Source organism: Nymphaea colorata, chromosome 4 (genome assembly GCF_008831285.2).
Source record: "Nymphaea colorata isolate Beijing-Zhang1983 chromosome 4, ASM883128v2, whole genome shotgun sequence".
Classification (NCBI taxonomy): Eukaryota; Viridiplantae; Streptophyta; class Magnoliopsida; order Nymphaeales; family Nymphaeaceae; genus Nymphaea; species Nymphaea colorata.
Window position 1 is genome coordinate 6,859,319 of NC_045141.1, and position 25,948 is coordinate 6,885,266.

Consider the following 25,948-nt stretch of genomic DNA (forward strand, 5'->3'; position numbering starts at 1 on the left):
TACAGACTCGTTTTAAATCCGGATTAAGTTCCATTGGTCACCAACACGTTCTAGTGAATGGTTTAAGTTCAAAAACACATCTTAGCCTGAGAAAAAAAATAAAACAAAAGGAAGGTCCAAGCACGCATGTGCAGCACTCAATAGCATCAAATTTTTGTTGTTTTGATCTCGTTTTGAGTTTAAAATTCTCGATTTGGATCTATACTTAGGTTTTGGATCTAATTCGGATTTGAGAGTTGGATTTTAGATTTGAATCTCACGTCTAAAGTTGGGTTTTAAATTTGAATTTTGTGTTTTTGTTCGAACATGGGTTTAGAGATTCATTTTGGATCGAATAGTCGCAAATTTGTTTTGGGTCTAGGATTGGGGTTAGTGTTTAAAATTTTAAATCCAAATAACTGAGAATTTCATTTTGGATGAAAATAATATACAATCTTTTTGAGAAAAAATTAGGGTGATAACAGGAGGGTTTTTACTTTTGAAATTTTTTGAAAACAATATTTAAAATATTTTCATATAAGCTTGTAAAATAATAATTATTTAATCTATTACAAGAAAACTTATTTCTCCCACCATTGGGTATAGGAGAAAATCAAGTGTACATGAAATGGAAAGTTGATAACGTAAAAAAGCTCTCCTTGGGGTCCTTAATCAAGTGATTAAGAAAAATAATTAATACTAAACGTAAGAATGTCATAAACATGCATTTTAAGATGTTATATATTTTTAAGGGTTTTTTTGGGTTGGACAAATCCCAACATCAAAAATTAACATAACAACAAAGAAATCTCAATCCAAGCATTTGTTCTTACCATTCATTCACATATTAATTGAAAAATCAATCAACTATGCATGAACATAATCTCAAACAAACAGTATACACATTCAATGAGCAAAGAGAAGAAAGAAACATATTTCAATCCTAAAAAGAAAAACGAAATTTTATTTCACTTTGCTCATACTCCGAGTGCGCTCAAGAGTAGTTATTGACCCCGAAGAGGAGATTTTTAGAGCCCTCTTCTATGACCATGGGAAGATGATGAAGGAAAAAAAAAAAGGAAAAATATGAGAGGATGACTACATACCTCGAATTAGAATGCTTGAGAGGATGAATCTCCTTCCCCAGATGATTTCAAACCCTATCAAATAAGCCTCCAAGATGTTGAAGATGTTCCTCAATAGATCTACTTGTTCTCCCTTGATGAATAGAGGTTGACAAAGAAGCTTGCACCCAAGGTTAAAGAAGAAGAATACAAGAAAAGAAGGAAGAGATAGAAGAAATAGATAGAAAGCTAAGAGAAAAAACTCTAAAATCTTCAAGTGAGAAACATCTAGAGGTTTCATAAGGGTTAATTTATAATCAAGAGAGAAGATTTAGTTGGTATTTACAGAGAGTTTTTGAGTCAAATTCAAAATTTGAGGTTTTTTTTTAATTTAACAAAATTTTCATGTGAATTTCAAAATTTTTTGAAATTTTAATTTTTTTAATAGGCATTAACCAACAGGAATTGGCTCTTAGCTCTAAAAAACACGCTTTGGGGAGTGTTGCCAGAGCTAATGTCTCACCAAGAAGACCAAAGCCACCCCTTTCAAGGGGGTTTTTAGCCAAAACAAGGTTTGGACAATGCACCAAGTCACACGAAAGGGGCGTTTCGCCCCCATATTGGCCCATTTTGCGCCAATAAGGGTCGCTGCTTTCGCCTCTAGGCGGATGGGTGGTCCCACATAGAAAGTTTTAAAAATTATAAAATACATATTTTAAAGGGTAAAATGGTCTTTTGTAAAAAATGAGTCCAACTTTGTTTTCAGTGCTTTCGGGCTAGTTTTTTATCTAGATTAGGTTGCTCGGTTGCAAAAGCGTTTTGATCAATGCTCACAGCTCGATTTCAAGAGTTAGACGAGTGTATTGAGCCTAAAACATATTTTTAAAGTTCTCGGTGCAAGATTGAGACAAAAAACAAAAGAGAAGTTTGCGCACATGCGTGTGCGACTAAATGGTGTAAAAAGTTGTTATTTTGGCCTTGACTTTGGATTTTTTGTTGTAATTCTTGATTTGGATCCAAACTTTAGTTTTGGATCCAACTTCCCAAGTTGGACTTGATTTCACCTGTTGGGTTCATTTACAGATGTTGGCTTTGTATTTTGCATCGAGGCGTGAATTTTGGATCTAGGACTTGTAATTGGATCTAAATCTGGATCTAAAGTTAGATTTTCGATTTACGTCCTGCATTTGGATTCACATATGGATCTAGAGGTCCATTTTGCATATAGGGTAGAGATTTGAATTTGGATGTGGATCTAGAAATCTGTCGTGGATCTAGGTGTTGAGATTTGGATTTGGATATAGATATATAAGTCCGCTTTTGGATTTAGGAGTCCATTTTTGGCTCTAGGGTTGAGATTTGGATCTGGATATGGAGCTAAAGGTTTGTTTTTGGTTGAGCTTGTGCCCAAGGTCCGAAATCAGATCTGAATTGCTGTAAAATGATTAAAATCTCTGAAATCTGTTTGAATAAATTAAGTACAATCTCTTGACAAAATTTAGGGTGATAACATAGCTCCTTATCACTTTGGGTTCTCCATAAAAACGACGTCCTTAGTGGAGGTTGTGATCCATTTCCTCTTTCAAACTCATTCAACTCATTTTTGTCATTTCCAATGAGTAAATGCTCATTCTTTATTATTCATTTTCAAAAATTGTTTTTATCAAAAACTACATCTCACCAAACAACAAGTTTTTTTTATTAGGGTTATTCAACCGATACCCTTTTGTAACATCTAAATATCCAACATGTACACAATTTTCACTTCTTTTATTCAACTTAGTACACTTGCTTGAATTAACTAAAATATTTGAAATACACCAAAAAGCTCATAAATTACTAATATTAGGTTTGCATTTCCACCAAACTCATAAACCATTATTTCTGCCTTGAAATAATTTTGAAGGTTGACTTTCAATATGCAAGCTTCTACCCATTTCTTCACATTTTTGTTCTCTCGCTCAGCTATACTAATTTGCTGAGGAATCTTTCTTATTGTCAACTGGTTTTTACTTTCATTCTTTTTTACAAAAATCATCAAAATCATTTGATAAAGATTCTCCTCTTGTATGCACACACATTTTATAACCAGATTGCATGTTTTTTCTACAAAAACTTTGAACTTTTGAAAGTTTTCAAGAGCTTCTGGGTTCATAAATGTCTGCATGGACTAGTTCAAGAGGTTTCTTAGGCCTCCAAACCTTTTGAAAAGGAAAAGACATACGATGTTGTTTTTCATATAAACATATTTTACAAATCCCATTACTACATGTGATAAGAGATAAACCAAAAACCATGTTTTTATTGTTTAGTAATTTCAGCTAGTTATATTGTAAATGTCCATACCTTGAATGTCAAAACTGAGACATTTTGTCTGTATAACTTACTAAAGCAACTTCATCTATATGTGAACATTCAAAAGGATACATCATGTTTAGAGTCAATTTTACTCTAATAAAAACTTGTTATATGACTGTTTTCTCTTGATTTCACATGTTCTTTCATAAAAATTAAGAAAATAACTATTTTCAAACAACTATCCAATGCTTAATAAATTGTAAATTAAATTAGGTGTATAATTAACATTATAAATTTGCTTTTTACTATAGCAACTATATGAAAACTATACATAATTGACATTAGCTTCCAAATGAATATCAGACGAAAAGATAATGATAAAAAAAACATAATTGACATTACGCTTCTCACACGAGACATAGCCATGCGTTAGGGAATCCGGTAGCTCGGTTAATTTTTCCAGCGCATGAACATGCTGCATTTGGGAAGAGTGATTTTCTTCAATGCATTTGCCCTGTGCATTGAAGAAAGGCATCTATTAACCCATGAGAAGCCTTTCTTATCCTGTGACTTTTCCAGGTTTTTTTTTTTCATTGCACTCGTCTGCTCTCCCACGAAGCTGCTTTCATTTAACAAAAAACCCCTAGAGGAACCATAGATTGCACATCGCCAGCATTTCACTGAAAACCTTCAAGGGAAGGTCAATCGGTGCTAACAGTCATTGCAGAAAAACAAATCAAATTATAGACACTATCAGAAAAACCCAACAGAAAATTAGTCATGAAAACATGCTAAACAAGTAAACATTAAACAACAGTATAACCGTCACTGCATCAAAACAAGAAACTGATCTAGGTGAATAACATTAACACTGTAACAGTCAAACTCAAGCATGTATAGTGTATACCATGAAAACAGCGATCAACAATTCCACATTTCAGAAAATAACTATTAAATCCTGAACAAAGAAGAACTGAAAAACAATAAAACACACTGCAAACATGAGCAAATGCCAAACGGAGTTGGGTGCATTTTAAATTGAATGTAAGTGTTGGGTGCATGAAAATATAAATATAATTTATTTTTAAAATTTTAAATTAAATAAAATAAGGGTCTTTTAAGACAGTCTGGCCGTCCTTTTTAAAGGACAGGCATTCTAATGGCAGTTAATTTTTAAATTTTTTTTTTTTTAATGTAAGCAGTCTGGTCGAAGGACAACAGGCTGGTCGTTCCTTTGCTGCCTTTTAAAAAAGAAAAGTTCAAAGCTTGAAAAAGGAAAGAAAGAAAGAGGAAATAAAATAAAGTTTTTTATTAAATATATATAATCTAGTCATCCTTTTAAAGGACAACTGACTGGTTGTCTTTAAAAAGGACAACTGCTGCACCTTTGACTGTCTGCTTTTTTTTTTAAAAGAGAGGGGCACAGCTGAAATTTGGAAAAGAAGGAAAGAGAGGGAAACGAGGAAGGAAAAAGGTGCGTGTCGGAGCTGCACCCGTGTCCCCACCACACGACACGGGTGCAGGATGATTTTAAAGCACCCACTGACTTAGTTCTTGGGCGTTAATTAAGGCGAGAGCCCTGCCAAATAAGAAATTAGACAGAGCCCATGATTTAGAAATTAAACTTGAAAGGGACAGAGAAATTTGGTTAATGGCTAATGGGATGAAGGCAACTGTGTATGGGAAAAGACTAACAGACCTCTTCATTTGCAAATGGATTTTTACTTTGGAAATATGAGGCATGCATACGCAATCATCAAAAAAATTAAAAATGGTATGAAAATTATGACTTCCACATCAGGACTAAAAGAAGTGCCTGGATTATCTAATAATTCTATCAACAAAATCTGTAGGGTTCATAAGCATCGATTGCGGGAGTAGGGAAGAAAGCTACGTAGACTCCAGATTCACATATAAGTCCGATTCCAACCTCACCAGATCTGGGGAAATTAAGGTTAACGGGGAAAAATAATGCTCATGATGATCAATATGGAACTATTATGCAAATGTTAGTCGAAAAATTCATGATGCTTCTCAACTACTAAAACTTGTTTCAGACAACACCAAAAAGCATTATGCATGGATTCATGCAATTGGAATTCATTAGGGTAATGCATATTGCATATCTTGGTGTTGAGCAAATTGAAATCAAAATGCTTTTCTTAGTCCCGCGACTTTGGTTTTCACTATTTTGCATGAATCAATTGAACTGCAGACAGAGTGTACTAGAAGTGATGATGTCCTGAATCTCAAACACTTGGCATATGTTTGAAAATTTTCTTGCCATTTTGATGAAGAATGAAGATAGATTTTTGTTGTCAATTCTCTGAAACATTGATCATTAGATAGAGGAGCAGATGAAAATTTACATACATATGTGCCAAGGCCACCAGGTTATTCACACTATTTTAAAAGTGCGTCTCTCCAAAAATTAGTGTTTCTCACGAACCTAGTTTCAAGAGAGTTGTGCACAGGCCAAAGGGTTGTCCTCGGTACCTTCTATATATAAATACAGCAATGTCTACTACGCCCACACCTATCTTCACTACTGGTTAGTCGAGACTGTTTTGCAGCAACTGAAGGGTGTAGAACAGTGTTAATTTGTCCATGGCCACACAAGTTGAGATCTCTGAGACATCCTTCTCCTCCAACACATATCTCATTCCTCCACAGTTGTTCGTCAAGTTCGAATGAAGCATGCTTTTGACGGCAATGGTTAGCAGCGCTGCGAACTCACGAATAGCCAGTAGGATATCATACTTTGACGGTCGTCATGTGATTGAGAGATTCCTTCCATGAGGTCAGAATAAGAAAAACTGACCTCACGGCGCGCGACCATATTTTTCAATAACCATGAACAATTTCTCTCAGCTTCTAGGCAGGCTCATTGTGATAGTACTCTTGGCCATCTTGTTCACCGAGTTGGGGGATAAAGCTAAATGGGCTGGAGTAGGTATATGAAAAGACAGACTTTGACAGGATTATCCAAGAAAAAATAGCGCAGAACGAGGAGGGATAAATATACGTCCAAAGTTTGACTTTCGACCAGGTGGCACTACCAATGCCTAAAAGTACAGGGGCCGAGGCAGGAAATTAATTTTGGTTAAGGAGTACTAATAATATAATTTTAAATTTGCAGGGAGCACCTATTTGTAAATAAGAAAAACTGCAATGAAGTTTCAATATGAAAGTAAACACTTTTTGTGAAACAATGCGGGCAATTGCCCACACCAAGTCCACGCTTGCATCCGCCCCTGCTACAGAAGATCCAAAGAGAAAATGCCATGGCTGGAGCTTTTACAAAATTTCATTTCTTCTTACCTTAATATTTGACAACTAAGAAGATAATCAAGCTCCCAAAAGATACAGATCCCTCTGTGCTATGAAAGACAAAAGTCTCTTATGCAGGGTAGACAAGACGATCTAACATGACAACATTATTGTTTTCTCATCAAAAATATCATCCAAGACTGTAGGTACAACATCCTTGTAGATGGAAGAGGCCACCAACAAAAATCACGACGCTCAGCCAACCAATCTCTGAAACATGAACTGAAGGGAAAAAGGCAAACCCCTAGGAAAGTGAAAGTAGAGGTTGAACAATCCTTCAACTCCCAAAGAAACATTATGCTGTCCATACGAGACGTAACGAGTCCAATGACGCTGAATTCTTTTACTATTTTCTTTGTCAATTTGAGAGAAAGTGGACTTAGGTTTATTAGAACTATTACGAAGCTAAGAAGTGCCCCTCAAATGGCACTTTCCGACAAAAAGAAATGGGGGTTTTTCTTTTCAAACTTGCTCTTTTTTGAGCTCGCAGGAAAAAATGCATAGGTATAGGCTGTTCTCCAACAAATGGACCTTCATGAAAATTAGCTTAATGCAGCGTAGTCCATATTAATCCCTTGTTTATTTAGTGAAATAATCATAACAAATCATTTTTTAAATATTTCTGATCGAATATGACAGATATATGCTGATTTTCAGTCTTTAAAGTGGTTCCTCCAGTAAAGGCACTGACTACATCCGATCAAAGAAAGAGCAACCACGGGCTTTTCAGATGGGGTAGGATTTAGTGCACCAGGACAAGGCAACAGCAACACCGTTTGCTTTTGTGAGGGTTCAGACCTCCTCACGCCAATCGCACATGGACACTTCCTTGATAAGAACGTTCATGAGTCGTACCAAGCATGCAAATCTTAGTTTATACGAATCAGCTTCTACTTTACGTGATAGCTCTTCAATGTGAAAAATAAAGATCAGCGGAAATGCTGGAACATATTGCCCTTGTGATAAAGTCATCTGTTCGACAAAATCTAAATTTTCCTGATTTCGGTAAAGCTTAATATGAATTATGCATACTTCTATTTGAGATACATAGTAGAATGCATCTGGTGCGCTGCATGAAAAATTAGATGGATGCAGAACAAAGTGCAGGCTGAGTACAACACGCTCATTACACGATTTCCAAGCCATGCCAAATTATTACCCAGAAAAGCCGCTACCATAATACTGCTCAATCTGAAAACTCTAGCCTTCCCAGTCCCCGACACATCAAGCACAATACATGAGTACAGCTTTGAAATTGCCTTCTTATAGAAGCAAACAAACCAATTATTAGCACATTGGTGACGAATTACTATGATTCCACAAGAATGAAGAGTGGAATGCCTGCTAGCCTTTCCCTTCCCTGCAGAAGGTGCGAATCAAGTCATGCAAATACCTTGGACTGTAGCTATGGAATACTAGCGGATGCTTAATCCTGGATAGTGGGAAAATTTTCCTAATCTAAAATAGATCTTATTCCAGAAAATCAGAAAGATGACAGAAAAGAAAAAGTTAGGAGCAATCAAGTGTTCTATTGCAGCTGATGGATCCACGTTGTTCAATTGCTTTCAACAAACAATTGATTATGCTTTCAAAGCTTGTATCTAGGAATTCAGTTTACTTCCTAAAAATTTTTGACCAAATTTGACGATAACTCCTAGGACCATAACACAGATTATGAAGGATTCATAATAACACTTGAAATAGAGATTATGAAACTCCTGATCCATCAAAAACTATAATTTGGTCTACCAGCTTGTGAGGCTACTAAGGAAAAAGAAAATAAAAATATGGAACAGTTTATAGTTGTACACTCATAAAGCTTTTTACACACCTTAAGCTCTGGCAATTCTATGACACAAGCACACTCAACCACCTCCGCACCTACACGCTCTGGCAATGCAAAGACTGTAAGATACAGTAGCAGCTGATAGCAACAATCATTTAAATATAGTTGAGCATTCAGCAATACCCAAAAATTGGTTGCTGCAAGGCACTAGGGCAGCACTATATATGCATGTACATATGCACACATGCATAAAAGTACCTCATCATTTAAAGAAATATGTGGAATGGCATGGGAAAAAGTGTTACCAGAAAAGAACTAGCACACTAATCTATGAGAACATGGTCCCCGACCGAGGTTCTATCTATGTAAAATTGCATATTCAACATCTAAAGAAAGTGAAATAAATTACGAGGTGGAACTGCAGGTATTTGTATCCCCTCTTATCTTTATCATTCTCCATTTAACTATAGGAGGGATACCTACCTATGTCACAAGGGTTCAACGACTCATTCCTTAGGTTTGCCCTGTAAATTCAGAAACTGTTCCTGATGTAGAACACAAGTAGTCTTTTAAATTTTTTAGTCAGTGAAACCATCTTTTCAAACTTTTTTAGCATTAAAAATTTTAATTAAAAATTTAAAAGAATTTTAAAAAGGACAAATGGCACAAAAAAATGCAAGTATAAGTCAGTGTCTAAACTCTAAATAATCAGCGTGCTCATGTTATCTAAAGACATGATTGTAACGGTTTTGATAAGGATAAAAGTAAAACATATCCACAAAACAATGATAATTATGATTATTACACTGCCAGCTGTTTCTCAAGTGCTTTGTTGCAATATTATATCGGTATTCCTAAAATTTTGTAACTTCTGTTATCTGCATTATTTTCAGTATTACCAAGTAGCATAAAGAGGTAGGTATTAAACGAGTAGCAACTTGCATGTTGCTTATGGAAATAGTTATACAGAATTCAAAACTCAGTGGCCACTGTAGGTGCTCATCTTGGGGAAAACAGTAGGTATGCCTAGTGTCTTAAGCAAATTCTCACTCTTTCAGACTGCTTTGTCAAGTCCAATAGCTAAAGGCCTTAATTTTTTCATCTTTCATCCATGTAAAACATAATTACAAACCTTATCATCATTTGGTGATAATGGTGTTATTTTCTTGGTTACACTTTCGTAGTAGTACTTGGCATTTTTTAGTAATTTTAACAAAATAAATCTTTATTAAATGTTTATTCCTAACACATCTTATGAACCATCGTTTTGCCAAGACTGCTTATGCAGTTAAAAACATTAGCTGAGACAGGCAGCAGATCCCACAAAGAAGGCCTAGGGAGGTCCTATCCAGTAGACAATAAGTGTTAAAAATAAAGAAGATGAAAAAGGCAAAAGGGATCTTTATAATCCCCTAAAACAAATATATTAGAGGATAGAACAAACAAAAACAATAATAATCTTTCAGATCAAAACATTGAAAAATTAATACTTTTCTTTTGCTGCCTAAGTGTTTCATACTAGGCAGGCCTACACGTCTGAGCAGCTGCCCAGCACCAAGGTAAGCCTTTGACCACAAAGGATTTTCCTAAGGAAAAAAAAAAAAATTAAGACCTCCAGAGGCATTTCAGTGCAGAGAAATTGCTGAATATAATATTTTTGACTAATGGAAGAAACAGCAACCAAGTCAACAAGAAAAGTTTGTGAAAGCAATCAATGTAGGCCATGGCTCTGATTGAAACAAGCTAGTAGACTAGTAGTATTTTGCTTTACTTCTCTTTTTGCTAATTGGCAAGCCGGTGTTAGGCACATTTAGGAACAAAACTCATACCACTATACTTGAAGAACTAAAACCAAGAGTAAATAAAACCAAGAGTACATAATTCATATAAATTGTTACCTAGCAATCTAGTAGCAGCACATAAAGTCCCACCAGTTGCAATAAGATCATCGACTACAATTGCACGTTCACCTGGATGAACAGCTCCAACATGCATCTCAATCCTGTCGGTTCCATATTCCAGAGTATATTCCTCTCCTACAACTTCACCTGTCAACCACATTAACAATCTTCATATAACAATTGTAGTATAGAAGCAAAAGCAAAACCAGCAAGGCCGCACCGAATCTTCAAGAAACATAGTGAAGAAAGGATCCACCAAACCAACAAGGTTTCCAGACAAGTGAAGTCCTCAGCCACACTGACAAATTTCATAAGCTAAAGTTTGAAGTCTGATTTGTGTACAGCTCTCACAAAAGAGCCAGAAGACCACATAATTAAACAGCCAAGACATTTTGAGGATATCACAGGCCTAGCATTCAAAATTAGAGGCTGGATAATATAGAAGAAAATTGTCTGTAATTTTGCAGCTAACATAGACAACAAAGAGAGGATAAAAAGAGTTAGTCTCAAAATATAGAAGTTATTAATGCTGCTCACCTTCTTTTTTTGTTAGTACCAACAATATGTAAAGTTATAGGTAGTCTAATGTCAACAGCGGTTTCCAATAATATCAGAATAGCTTTATGCACACAAATCAAAACCTTGATGTTCTCAGATTTATTCTGTACGATTTTTACTATTTAAATACTTATTACCACTGGTTCTGTGATGCTTTTTTCGCATTAAGCAAATCTGGGCTATAAGCTAATGCATTATTAAATGATATATGGAACTAATCCAACAAAAGTAGATCACTTTTCATCATTTCATTGCACCAAGTACATTGAACATGTACTCACAAATTATAACAGTTTCTTATCAGGCTTTTTTAGACCACAAATTACCAGTTTTTACCATCTTCCAATGCCACTTTTTAAAGAAAAAAGGCAGACTACCAATATTAAAGCAATCAGAATATAATAAGAAAAACAGTGTACAACCATGGCAAACATACATGCAACTAATCATTTTTAGTTAGTCTTACCATACATCTAAATTGAAGCTGTTTAACGAATTCTTCAATTATCACAAAGGATTTGGGCTACCTAGACAATCATCCAAGACCATAAATACTAACGCACTAGTTTCAGCTATCAACTACTTGAGAGATTTTTGAAATCATATGATTATCAACATCTCTCATAGAACACATAGCAAATGAAGATTTGTGCAATGGTTTAGTGTGACAAAAGGAGCATGATTTACAAGGAAACGGATAGCAACATAGAAACCTATCAAAGCCAACAATTTCTGCCTAATTATCAATCTAAGTACATCCGAAGGGAACTTGAAACAAGAAGATGAATATATAACCTAGAAAACATCAACCAGGTTTACAGGATCTATGTTCATGTTTAAATTTGTGCATTGCGCCACATAAATCAGTCTTCTGTTCATAGATTAAAGCTCAACGATAACCCAATAGGAGCAAAAGAGGAACACTCAATTCATTGCTCTTAAAGATCACTCATTCTGTAGACAAGAAATAAAGATTCTTTGATTACCACAAACATTGTTACTTCACAGTTTGCAGCAGGGGTCTTATTAAATGCATAACAAGAACAAATGTGATAAGTACCAGGCAGCTTTTTCGGCTTCCTCAAGGGAACAAACTTGGCTCCTAAAGCCAAGGCAATGGGAGGACCAAAAATAAAACCTCTTGCTTCTACTCCTGAAATAGACAAGTGAAACACATGAACATCTATAAGTATCCCATGGTTGTCTAACCGCCATGAGCTGCTAGGAGGTTGTAAGTTCATAATTGGCAGAAAGAAGCAGGCAGGAGAAAAGAAAAAGGAAATGGAACTTTATCTTCTCGAGGAAAGGCATGAGCGTAGATATGCATGCAAAGCACTGTAAAACAGAGTTAATGTGAAAAATGAGAAACCATAGCACCGACTATTTCTATAACCAGTTTGTTAGACAATTTTTGTTCACATGAGATAAACCTAACCGCATTAACAACCTTGTCCACAATGCATCATAAAGCAGCCAGCCCCCAAATCTAATCAGTCAGAACAAGGTAAATCGTGTATACAAAAACTTCTCGCTGAGAATATGCATAAATCTTCTAATGAGCATAACATGCACAGCAGTCACCAAGTCTGTGATCAAGTTACCATTTTCTAACCTTTCATAAAATTAAGTCAAAAGATTGAGAACTTCTTAGAGTCTGGAGATAAAGAAAGAAAGCAAAAAGATGAACTAAAACCCAGTATGGGGTCAGTAAGTCTCTACAAGTTGCTAATCATGAATTTAAAAAGGAACTACAGAATTATGATCATATGTCTCTTGCCATATGCATAAACTCCTGCCTTGCTTGCTGAACTGGGAGGTATGATTAGCATTTAGCCCAGCTGACCAAGCAAACTTGGCCACTGTGAACATTGTTGCCAATTGATCTAAAGCATGAGTTCCAATGGCTCCTCAATCTCCAATCTATCCGACCCCCTATTGCTGAGGTCTATCTGTCACAAAAATAAATTCTTCCTCCAAAAAGTTATAAGTAGAATGAACAATTTAATGGCATGGCACAATCACTGAGAGGTTCCAATTCCTTCTCAAAATAGCGCGCGGTTTGTTTTCTTTTCGCGTATGGCTTTTCATATATTTTTTTCTTCCTTTTTCGTTCACAAATTGGGAGCTTCAACAGAATGGGATGCCAAATAAGAGCTTGTTGTAGACGAACAAAAAATTATTTCCTCAATCAAATATTTTCTAGCATGATTTCATATACCTGCAACAACTGAAATATTCTCGTTCTTATATCTCTCGACAAACAAATCAATCGCGTCCTGGAAGGCTTTCAGGTCAAGCAGCAATGTCGTTATATCATGAAACATGATCCCTGCACATTCAAGCAGATATATAATAAGATCACCAATGCTTGCTGCATCTTAAACTCAACTTTTTATAAGTGAAAGTGCCAAAAAAAGGTACGCGTGAAAAAAAAAATAGTAACATATCATTTAAATTATAGAAAAGAAGTTCCAAATTCTTTGAAAGAAAAAAACAATGAATCAAGAGCAAAGAAGAAGATCGTCAAGAACAACCAAAACCAGAAGTTGATGGAACATAGTCGAACCTTGAAGTTTAAGATTTAAATGTTAATGCCACTAAAAAGCCACAGGAAAATACGCCAATAAAAAGAGCGTTCAGACAAAAGAAAGCATCAAATATGCCTCCATTACTTCATGGAAAAAGTTACATTGCCAAAATAACTAGAGAAATATGAATTCAACAATCAGCAGAGAAGAAAATGAGTTCAGCACAAGGATTGACACACAAACGAGAGGTGCAGGAATCTCAGAGAGAGAGAGAGAGAGAGAGAGAGAGAGAGAGAGAGAGAGAAAGAGAGAGAGAGAGAGAGAAAGAGAGAGAGAGAGACGTCATACCAGGCTTCGGGAAGTCGGGAATTATGCGGATGGCCGACGAGATCCTCTTGATGCGGTTGTCGATACCGCCGCCACCACCACTACCACCCTCTGTGATCGCCATCCTCGCCGCTCCTCGTGTCCCCACAATGATCGGGGCTCGAGCACTCCTCCCGACGCGTAGAAGGTGAAAGCGCGATCTCGACGCCGCCTGGACGCCCAATACTCGCGTCAGATTTAAGCAGTCGCAGGCAGCGGTCGTCATCCTTCAACACTCCCTCTCTTTCTCTCTCTTCCACGGTTCGTTTCTTCCTGCATGAAGCGGACAGAACGAAGAAGCGGACGGAACGGAGACGCAAGAAGAAACCAAAACCGTGGAGGAAAGAGGGAAAGACGCGCGGTCAAATATGTGCGGTGGCCTCACAAGCACCGTCCATCATGCAGATGAACGGCCAATAGGGGAACAACTGGTCGTTGCTGTCATCTGGAGTAGTTGGGGGCAAAACGGACCTGAGGTTCTCACTTAATATGATAGGGCCGAAATGGACGCCCGAAGTCATTTCAGACCAAAGTAGAACTCGAAAAAGTCAAATACTTTCAGATCATCTGGAGTAGTTGGGGGCAAAACGGACCTGAGGTTCTGACTCAACTTGAATCGCTCGATGTGGAACTCACCATTCAGTACATGTTCTTTCATGTTCACCGTCCAAGTTTTCTTTTTCCTTCTTTCATTTCTTCCAATTGTCTATTTTTTTATTTTTAGAATTTTTAATTTAATCAATTTATTTAAACTTTTAACATTTTGTCATTTTCTTCTTAAAATTCATTTGCACAATACGAACTTATTTTTCTACTTTTTATTTTAAATTAAAGTTCAATTTTTCTAATCAATCTATTCACAAAATGATAACAATTCCGATATGATTTACCAATTCGTTGAATCATTTGACTCTCCCCGATTCGATAAAAAAAAGCCATTTTGATAACATTGTGCACCAATCCCACAAAACCTTATTTACATGTTGAAACTTCTACAACCTTTGTTTATTTATACGTGGGTGCGCATTAAAGTTTAAAATATAAATGCAATTTAACGAATAATTATATATATATATATACCCTAGAAGGAGAACAAGCAAATGGCAACAGCAAGTATACTAGAAACTGTATTAAAATTGTAATGAAACCCTCAAGACAACGTCAATGTATATAAGTAATGCCTTTATGAACTATATACATCAAGCAGATAACGTCATTTATTCTGGTGAAAACCTGCGGAGGGATAGGCCCTCACCTTTATTGTCAAGAAAATAGCTAATTACAACAAAAAAACTTCAGACCCTCATAGGATGGCATGAAGTCCAGAACACAAAATGACCTAGGTCCCAGTCATCATTCCCTAACCCTTCTTTAAACCTAGATTCACCGGAGCAACTCAAAATTATATGACACACTTCCACCGCATGGAGCCTACTGGATATTTGTACCCGATCTGATTTCATTTTTAAGTGCAAAAACTGATCCACCGCAGGAACTCTCCTTCCCCACCACTCTGCCCCATCCAGTTTTTTCAGCGTCTATTGTTCGCCTGAACCACACTCCGACCCTGACGTTCTGGAATTTTGCTCAAGCACATACCAAATACCCAGCTATCAGAAAATATGGAGCTGTCTCTTGCCCAACAGTAACAGCAGATTCCATAGGTAAAAACTCTCCTAGATGATCCTTAACCAATCCCCCAAAACTCCTCCTCCTATTATTAGCCCAGGAAACATCATGCACTTTATATGCTTACACCTTCCGTAAGAAACCAATCTGCTGGGAAGAACCTGGGATGGAGCCAAGCTTCTACCTGCTATTTGGCATTCTGGTTGAGTTCGATTCTTTGATATTGCTCTTTGCAAACCTGCCATAGTCCATTAATGCATCCTTGTCTCCTTTCTTCGGATGCATGCTTCCTGTCACTTTTAGTGCGCCACAAATACTATATGGTTAAATGAAATGTGATTCTCCATAATTTCGACCACGGTTCCATTGCCAGACAAGACAAGCTTTGTTAACTTTTCTTAGATTTTCTTTATTCCTGCTCATTCTTTACTCCTGCTCCACCCTCTTTTTTTGGAAAACATATCTTATCCCACTTAATCAAATGCGCTCTACGAACAGTCTTGTCATCGCCTCAAAGGAAATGAGAACAAAGGCTCTCTACTTTATGCATGAATTTAGGAGGAAGACAATAGACCATGCTCCAACAATGGGGAATAGAAGTCAATACGTGCTTTATCAAACAATGCCCTACCTGCATAGGATAGTAATCTTTGTTTCCACATGCTATGTTTCTGTTGTACTTTAATGAGGAGTACATTGCAATGAGTAGTGTTGTACTTTATAAGGTAACATCATTTATTCGTTCATTTCAATGCAATAGTGAATCTTGACCGCCACTTTCTCAAATAGAGTAGCTAATGTAGTATGCACTCATTCTTCTTGTTTACTCTTGGAACTTCCTCTTGATCTTTCAGTAGTCACAGGTGAATGCTTACCTTTAGTTGATGAACGAACACTCTGCACTCTTACGTCAGAATCTTCACCATCAACAGAGCTATGAACCTCCTTGTTTGAGTTTTTTGACTGTATTACCATTTAGGTATCCACAACACCATAATATTAAGCCATTATAACAATTTATGGTATCTAGAAGGCAAAATATTATGCTTAATCTATAACAAAAATCTGCAGTGACAGAGTCTGGCTGAGGGGCACTTGAGTCAGAAGTTCGTATCTGGTATGGGCATCCTCTCTAATTTTTGAGTCATAACAGTATGATATGAACCTTTCTAATAATTTTTTTTGAGGGCTGGTGTGGGCAGTGCTATCTATCTCCGCCACTGCCATTGTGCATATATATAAAACTGGATAGGATCAGACCTGGCTTTAATAATCAAAGTGGCTACAAGTAATATATGTAAATCTGGTTACAACCTGCAATTGTTTCCAAGGAAATTGATTTATTAATAGACAAGATATAGCAAAAAACCAAAATATAAAATCTATGAATCCATTATAAACACACTAAAATGTTACACAGACATGACAAACAGCACAGTATCATGAAACTCACAATGTGTAATAGCAAACAATCTTCTGACAGGATCAATATACAAGTGCAGTTCCACCTAACCTCTCTGTGGCCAATATCTATTGTTTACTTCCGAAATAACTTATTGTTGAAACCTTATGGCACCAAACACTTAATTATACACTTTTAGGGCATGGATCTTGGTCATTATAGCTCAGGGATGTGTATCTACATATTTATTTATTTTTCACTTTCATTCCTAGTTGATTAAAAAATGAACGTATGGTTTAGTTTTCATTCACCATGACCATCACAGATGATTTACCTACTACTACCTTATAATTCCCCAAGGAAATGTCCATGATTCACAAGCTGCACACAGCTTTGTTCACATAGGCACATTCACTTCAAGAAAATTTGAGAAAAGGAGCTGCCGATGGAAAGATATGAGACTTGGATTGGGAAAAAAATAAAAAAGGAGAACAAACACATGAAGGACAAGGGGCATTTGAATTGTTCAATAAAAAATGTATGGAGAATGGAGAACCAAAAACTTGATGAAGAAATGCACACAATAACTCATAATAAAAGCAGATGAAAATCAATGAAAAAAACAACAAAAGAAAAGAAAAATCGCTCATTGAGAGTGGAGAAATAACATAGGAGGGAAGCAAAGAAGTAGAACCCTATCTCTTCCACAGAATGACAAGCTTCCTTGTTTGATACTCGACCCAAATCGTATCCTTGTTGCCAAGGATGAGCTCGTTCCAAGCAAACTGAAAGAGGATATCTGATTTTTCAAGGGGCAATCACTTCTATCTCCTGAGAAAGGAATAAGGAGAAAAATGGAAGAAAAAACTGTGCATGTAGGAATTAGCATTCCCAAGGAAAGAACAAACATAGAATGAGTTGGGCCCAAATGTGATAAATATCTATATTGGTGAGAAGTATAAATTAGCGACGAGGGGTATAGTGAACTGGGCAGTAAGGTAGTCCACTCTAAAAAGTGTCTGTCATGCAAGTTGTGGCTGTTGTCTGTTATGCAATCACTTTTTTAATGTTATGACTTATTGTATGGGTTTATGACATCATTATGTAAGATAGAAGTTGCGTGTTTTTGGGCTTTAAAAATAGGTACTTGTGTGTGAGTGTCATATGGGTACCAAGTGTAGTGGTGTAATGTAGTACGATTTATTTGTATTGGAGATGGTAAAAGTTATGTGTTTTCTTTATCTAATGAGAATGATGCTTTGAAGTTGGTTTGAGATTTTATGTGTGCAATACAAGTCTTTCGTTTTATCTATCTTGTTATATGTTGCATAGATTACTGCTAAAGCCGGTTCTTCATATGCATTTGTACAAGTTGGGCATATTCATACAAGTACATTTGTATGTTGCATAGATTACTGCTACAGCTGGTTCTTCAAGTTTGTTCATAAACACCTGATTGAAATGTGTTGTTGAATGGTGTGAGTTTAAATACTACTCTCTAACTTTCAAAACTCTAATACTAGATTTAAAAAAGGAAACTATGAATTCTAGAGTGTTGAAGATGAAGACATTTTTCAGATCACAAGATCTTTGGGATCTAGTTGAGAATAATGTGACATAGTCTTCAAATAAAGAGAAGAAATCACATAAGAATGATGCAAAAGCTCTTCTTGATTTGCAACAAGCTGTGACGGAAAGCATCTTCCCTTGCATTGCAGCAGCGATCAAGACAAGTGAAGCTAGAAATGTTTTAAAAAAAACATATAATGAATATATCATGATAGAAATAGTAATATTTCAAACTTTGTATAGAGAATTTAAGACATTGCTAATAAAACAATTGAACATAAAAAGGTAGTAGAAAAAACCTTACGGCCTTGTTTGCATACACTCCTTCAAAAAATGGTTTTTTGTCAAAACCTAGTTGTGTAAAACAATTTTTTTAAAAGAGGTTTGAAAACCTAGTTTTAGTGTTTCGGAAACATGACAAAAACCAGGTTTTTTAGAATGAAACTTGGTTTTTGTTTCAATGACCAAAAATTGGTTTTGGGAAATGCCTTTTAAAAAGACTTCAGCTAAATGGTGGTTAAAAAATAGTTATCCTAAATTACAAGGCTAACCAAGAAGCTACAATAATAATTCAAATTCTGCAAGAGGTGCGCAAACACTAAAAAAAAGCCAAATATAGGGGACAAAAGCTTTTTTACTTGAATCCACATAGAAACAATAGAATTGGTAAGAATGCATAATCAAGATCATATTACATTACAGAATTCCCAGAAAAACCAAGACATTACTGCAACATACAAGCTGCATGCTTTAATATAGCACAACCTATCAAACGGAAGTTTATTCAAATGGAAATGGGTCTTGAAAAAGGCCACCCAAAAAAAGAGTGCAACTAAGGAGTATATTAATAGGTGAAAATGACATACTTCAAGTGAGGTAGAGTCATGTTCTTCAGTAGAGGTCATTGTAGAACAAAATACTTCTGGACTTCCTCGTTAATTTTCCCAACCATGTTCACATCAGCCTCCAAAAATGTCTAAAAACAAACTAGACAGGGTCACAAGCATCACCATGCTCTACATATTTAAATTTTGAGGACATGTCATATGCCACTTATCAATTAAATTTCTACCTTATCAATAATAGCCTCAAGAAGCTCATCTGACAGCAAAATATCAGACTCATTCAAAATAGCAACAATCATTTGCTTAGCCTGTCAAAATAGTTCAATATGTCATTTGTTAATCAGTGACAATAAAACACATCACAATGAAACAAATTCCATGATTTTACTTGTTTATAAACATCATTGACCGTTATATTGATGGTCAAATTTGTTTTAATGAAGCTCGAAACCATGTATGATAAGATGGAAGCATAATCTATATAGTACAATGGTCAATTGTAGTAGATGTGACTCTTTTAACACCACACAAATCTGTAATTTTTGAATCTAGCATGTATAAAATTTCATGGCAAGAACACCAATGGTGAAATGTTATAGTACATCTAATAAATTCAAAACTAAGTAGGATTGGTATATTCACAACCACTGATTCATGGAGAAAAAGGAAAAGAAAAGAATGGTCAAATGCAAGCAGCTCAGATGGAAGTGATTATGCACACCAAAGAATAGATTTGGATTTTATCAAATCTATCTTCCATAATAAAAATACTCAACAAAAGAAAATAGAAGCATAAAAAAGGACAAGAAAATGCAACATGACAATGGGAACATAAGAATCAAGAAACAATGAGCATGAGGGAATCAGATCTAAGCAGCTCTTCATTTAAAACAAGATAATAAGGTCAAATAGACCAAAATGGAAGATTAAGGCCCCGTTTGATGCACACAAATATTACTGTGCATCAGGTGTACTTTTACTTGCATAGTATGGAAATCAACGATGCCATCAAACACTGGAAAAAGTACCACACAAAAAGTTGTTGGCGAGGGTAAGTTTACCCTCAAAAAAAGTCAGACCCCAACATCGATGGGAAAAAGTCCAACTTTTTCCCATCGATTTCTTTTCTGCCCATTAGGGCTTTGTAGAAAACTCGTCGCGGCACCTGTCTTGACGCTGTGTAGATTCTGAAGTCGGCGACCTTCCATTACAGACATCCACATTGCAGAAAACTCGTTGAGCGGCACCTTTTGTTGATGTTGTTGCTGACTCGGACCTCGGCGACCTTCCATTGCAGACATCAATAGGTACCAACTTGATACCATTCTTTCACACACTCTCTCTCTCCCGTTCCTCCTTCTTTGTGCCCAAAATGGAGTATTCTTGATCTTGTAGCTCGATTTTTTGCATGTTTGAAGTTGTGCTGATGTCTGCTTGTTTCTGTTGGTCGTTTCTTTGTGTTCACGTTTTCCCTTTTCTTTGTTCCATGTTCATGCACAGAATGTGTTTTAAGTTTTTGGTAAAATGTTTATGAGGGAGACAATGCGTGCCTGGCGTACCATCATGATGAAGCCATTAAGATACTTAAATCTCATAAAATCTAACTTTGCCAATGAACTGCATCGAAACGTGTTTCTTGCATTTGTAGTTTCTTTGTGTTTCTTGCATTCGTGGTTACAATGAGAACATGTTTCTTACATTATTTATCTTGCATTCGTTATAAGTTAAGGAAATGTAGGCATTTTAGAATAACCATCTATGGCAGTCTTGAAGTCCTTGTCCCTGAAAGCCATATCCCCAAACTGTTTATGTTCAACATCTCCTGAACTTGCTTTTTCCATTCATGAAGTGAAAGTTGTATGGACAGGAAATTGGAATCCTTCAAATTCCACAAACAAAGGCAAAGAGGTAAGAATGTGTAAGGTATATGCAAGAGATGAGAACATGTACCTCTTTCTATTGCTTCTGCTGTTATTACCATGTTTACTAGCATATATACATATGTTGACGCACTGCCATCGTCTATTTCCCCTTCTTTCCCCTTTTGGGCGTTCTTCCTTCCAGCATTTGAGCGTTCACTTCTTTTGTTTCTTTAAACTCCTTCCCCTTTTTCTCACAATTTGGATGATTTGATGCAAGTGTTTACAAGATGACATATTGATATCAAAACATTTCTTATCCTTTAGGCTAATCTACCAACTAAAGTTTGGGTAAATTCTTGCGATAGGCTGACGGGGGTTTCCTTGTAGATGAGCAAATGATGTCAACTTCTATCTAAAATAGTGAATACGCCTCAAGCTTCTTTTTCTCATAACCATAATTTGGAAAAGCAAAACTATGTCATTGGGAGCATTAGTATAATAGTATGTCATTAGGGGCTGCTATTCTGTTTTGGAAATGATTTTCACCTGTGCCGTGAAATTCTGCGGTTAACCAAATTTGTGGTTGCTGCCAGCATACAGTTATGTTTGGGGAATGTAGATGCATTTCAATTGGCTGATGGTTTGCAGTACATGTTGGTCAACAAATAAATTTTGGCTCATCAAATACATCTCTGTTTAATACCCCTTCTCCAGTGTCAACCAGGTACCCAAGTGTTTTCTTTTCCTATGTTATTGATCAGAATAGTGCATGAATTTGTATTTGTAACTAGCTTCCCATTTACATTATGAATTTTTAGGTTTTTATTGCCAAATGTGTTGGATGGCCTCCTTTATCTGTTATGTTTTCAAAAATGTTGGACATAATGGAAAAACAAGCTGTTGGTTCAAACTTTGAAAGCTGGAGTGTTTGGCCATTATGAGAGTGATAGAGTCGAGTAAATATGGGAGAGTAAAATGTAAATAGAAGAAAGCATGCGTGATTGTATTGTGGTGGACTCTTATATCTTCTGTAAGCAGACAATGGTAGTCTGACGACTAGCAAAGGGATTGGTTCAACTCTCGAGAAATTTGCATGATTGGTGGGAGTTGAAAACTACGATTGATACATGTAGAGGTTTTGTATGTCTTTATTCTAAGCTGATAAAGCTTTGGTTTGTGGTGGTGCTGTTACATTTTTCTTTTGTTTATCAAGAGGAGTCTGACTATGTTCTTCTGATTTTTAGTGTGGCCATAAGTTTTCTAATTTCTTCATTTTTCTTCAACTTCTTTGCAGTTAGCAAGTGTTGCTCCACCTCCAGTTTATCGAAATGTTCATACACAACGATAAAATAAAAAGTCTACTTTATTTTTCCCTATGCACCAAACACAGTTAATTTTTACCCTAAGAAAACTACCCTGCCATCAAACATGGCCTCAGATTGGAAGAAGGCAAATTTTTCCTTCTATATTTTTTTCCTGAAGTTTTTTCCATGGTAAATTTACCATGCAAAAATCTACCCTGGCATCAAATGGGGGCCTAAAGGACCATAACAGGAAGAGGGAAAAAAAGCAGAAAAAGTGAAATCAGGCTGTAAGTCCAGTGTCATGGGTTCTGTCTGATGTTTTCTCATGAGGTTAAATTGAAACGAAAATCATGCTCCATCTCTCTCTTTGATATATATATATATATATATAGAGAGAGAGAGAGCATGTGTATTACTTGCATTCAATCTTGATAAAATCTCAACAAAGAGTTGTTCTATGAATAGATTCCACTCTTCCACGTTCTCGAATGAAAACAAAGGAAGTGGACTTTAAATATGACATGTAGAAGAATATATCATAGTGAACTAATGTTGCATACAAGAAACTACAGTTTGTTAAATAAATGATACTGAGTGTCAACATGTTTAGACCCATTAACGCTCGGAGGAAAAAACAAACTGTCCATAAAGTATCAAGGAATGTGCATGTTGGCACTAGTGTCTAAGAGTGTCGGACTGTCACCTTGCATAAGAGAATAAATCACCTTTAATGCTTAGGACATTTGAAATATATTCATTAAAAAAACATGATAATTAATACTTAATTATACTGCTGATTAGTAATTTGTTCCCACTTCATCGTAGATTTAAGCCCTTAATTACAAGGTGAACTCGACACATGGCACCACTATCTCTTTGGTTAACATTAGGCAGCTATTTCACAATGATTCATGTCGAGAGAGTGGTAAGTTTGAATTTTTTCCTAAAGATATGAGATATAGATTTTTTTTGTTAATTTTATCTATTTTCGATCTTACAAATATGTAGAATCTTGTTAACAACATTACCAAATTGCCAACCTATGTAAGTGACAATGATATGTTTTCTGTCCAAATTGTTACATCCAAGCATATTGATAGAGACATGTCACTAGACCCAGGCATATCCTTGCAATGGATGCAACCCTAGCTTTAAGTCCCTCAACCACATAAGAAAATGAAAAAAACTTCATTTCAGGGTTCAGGTGTAGACCTTGAAAATCATCAACTTGAGAACTTAATATGCAGCCCTACCTCCAAGCTCTTGACCAGACAAAAGTAATAAAACTCTAAATTACAATAGGCTTCATATTTAGAATATTAAACATAAGTGGTCCACCCAATACTTGACAACCCACTATACTTGATGGTACTTTGATTCCACATTTCATTTTTAAAATACCAGTAATACAAATGGATACAACTGAATGATGACCACTATCTTCTAAAAAGTAAGAATCAATTCAAGGTAAGTGCATGAAAACAAGCAGTTTAATGCTACCCATGTAAGATACTAATCATCCATTGAGTAAATGGCAAAAAAGCATTTACAAGTTACCCGAATCAAAGCTATGCAAGGAGCATTTCATCCGTGTAAAGAAGAATGGGGTCATGCAAAAGTATATCTTTTTAGTGGACATATCAAACTGAAACATGGACCAGTAAAATATATATCCCTTTTAGAGGGTATATTGAACTTAGAAAATAGATATAACATAAACAAATAGAGAAAGGAGTTTTGTGAGAAACCTTCTTCACACTCTATATATCCAGTTTGTCTCAAATCATAAAGCCTAAATGCAACTGTAGAATATCAATAGAAGAAAAAGGATTTAGTAGACTCAAAATGAGTATATGACAAAAAAAATTAAGAAGAAAAGATTTCTTACAATCAATTTTGTCCTCAATTGGTGCACATGGATGGAAAACACTCAATGAATGTACAAACTCCTCAAGTCCAATTAAGCCATTTTTCTTTTCATCAAAAAAATCAATGACCTGGAAGATGAAGGAAACAAGAAAATCCTTCAAAAGAAATCAAAAGGTATTAGTGGCTATTTCTTCAATTCAAAATTTTCATACCCTATCAACATAGAGCTTCTCGCTTGATGGGGTTTTAAAATAATGCCAACTGAAGCACTTCTTAGATGTAAGGAGAAATGGTTATCCTTCAATTGCTGGGCTGGACCTGAACAACGAGCCGAGCAACTGGAGCTCAGCTCGTGAACAAGTTCGAGCCAGCATTTTTCATAAACAAGCCAAGCCCGAGTTGACGGTTCGACTTGATAACTTGTTCGAGTTCGAGTTCATTGAACGCAACTCGTTTGACTTGAATTGGCTCGTTAATATTTATTGTTTTTCCTTCACTGGTTCATTTCATTTCTGAAGTTGTTTTCTCTTTCCTCACCTTCTCCGTATCTCGTCCATGCTCTGAGGCTAAGCGGTTCATCGGCTGCAGCACAGACCAACCCGCATCAGGTTTCGTTGTAAAAGGCGATGGTGCTCTCCCTCTCTCCCTCTCTCCCTCTCTCCCTCTCTCAATGCTCTAAGTCACACCTTATAAGTGGGTGGCTGCGAACCACACTCAATTATGAGCTTTTTATGTTGCAAAGGAGAAAAAGAGGTGAGCAAATGAACAGAATAGGGAAAACTTTAAAGAGATGAGACGTTGATCCCTCAGAATCCTCAATGAAACCCTCGATTCATTGAGGGTTTAAGAAACCCTCAATCGAACCCTTTCTTGATCATGGGTTCGATCGAGGGTTCTGAACCCTGGACCCTCGTCTAGGGTCGTAGAACCCTCGATTCATCGACGGTTTGTTTCTTTGACCCTCAATTGAGGGTTTCAAAATCCCACGACTCATCATGGATTCCCTTTTCATTCCACCTCTCTCCCTCTCTGTTTGTGGTGTCTCCACAAAGAAGAAGAAGAGCAATCGAGAAGAAGAAGAAGAAGAAGAAGAAGAAGAAGAAGAAGAAGAAGAAGAAGAAGAGGAACGATCGAAGGATCACTGGGTAGTGGGTAGCTCGTTTCAATGCGCTTCAAACTAGTTCGAAGAGTCGAGCTCGAGCTCGATGTTGCACCATCAAGTCAAGTTCAAGATTTTGTCTCGAGCCCGAGCATATCTTTTTATGTATCGAGCTGAGCTTGAGTTGGCTATGCTCAGTCTTGACTCAGCTCATATTCACCTCCTAGCTGGGCTTGATAGTGACACTTGACCTCAGTTGAATGTGTTGTCATTATTAAGCATTTAAATAGAAAAAAAAACTTAAAGTACAGGAATATAAGGGGGAGAAAGGAACACCACTAGCATAACACAAAAATGACACTTTCCAAATCATTAACCTATTAGATGTACTTTTATAGGATACCATTTCCGCCCATATATCAATAAATTCTAAGATTCTATCTAGAGGAAAAAACTCTTCTACCTTTGATTATGTAACTTTATAGAAACCATGGACCTACAATTGACCATCTAACTATTTGATGTAGCACATAAGTTGATGCAGATTGCAAACTTGAGC

General features: G+C 36.2%; 1 protein-coding gene and 1 pseudogene across 1 annotated transcript; both read right to left on the reverse strand.

The window, feature by feature from the left end:
- Window positions 1–7,646: 7,646 nt before the first annotated feature.
- LOC116252068 (adenine phosphoribosyltransferase 1-like) lies at window positions 7,647–14,140 on the reverse strand. Its single transcript, XM_031626112.2, has 6 exons — window positions 13,793–14,140; window positions 13,135–13,245; window positions 11,977–12,069; window positions 10,356–10,505; window positions 8,503–8,561; window positions 7,647–8,031 (listed from the first exon to the last, which is right to left on the reverse strand). The coding sequence occupies exons 1-6, from the start codon at window positions 14,034–14,036 to the stop codon at window positions 7,981–7,983; spliced, it is 708 nt and encodes a 235-aa protein (XP_031481972.1). The 5' UTR covers window positions 14,037–14,140; the 3' UTR covers window positions 7,647–7,980.
- Window positions 14,141–15,397: 1,257 nt separating this feature from the next.
- Window positions 15,398–24,869, reverse strand: LOC116252627 (calcineurin B-like protein 9; annotated as a pseudogene).
- Window positions 24,870–25,948: the final 1,079 nt, after the last annotated feature.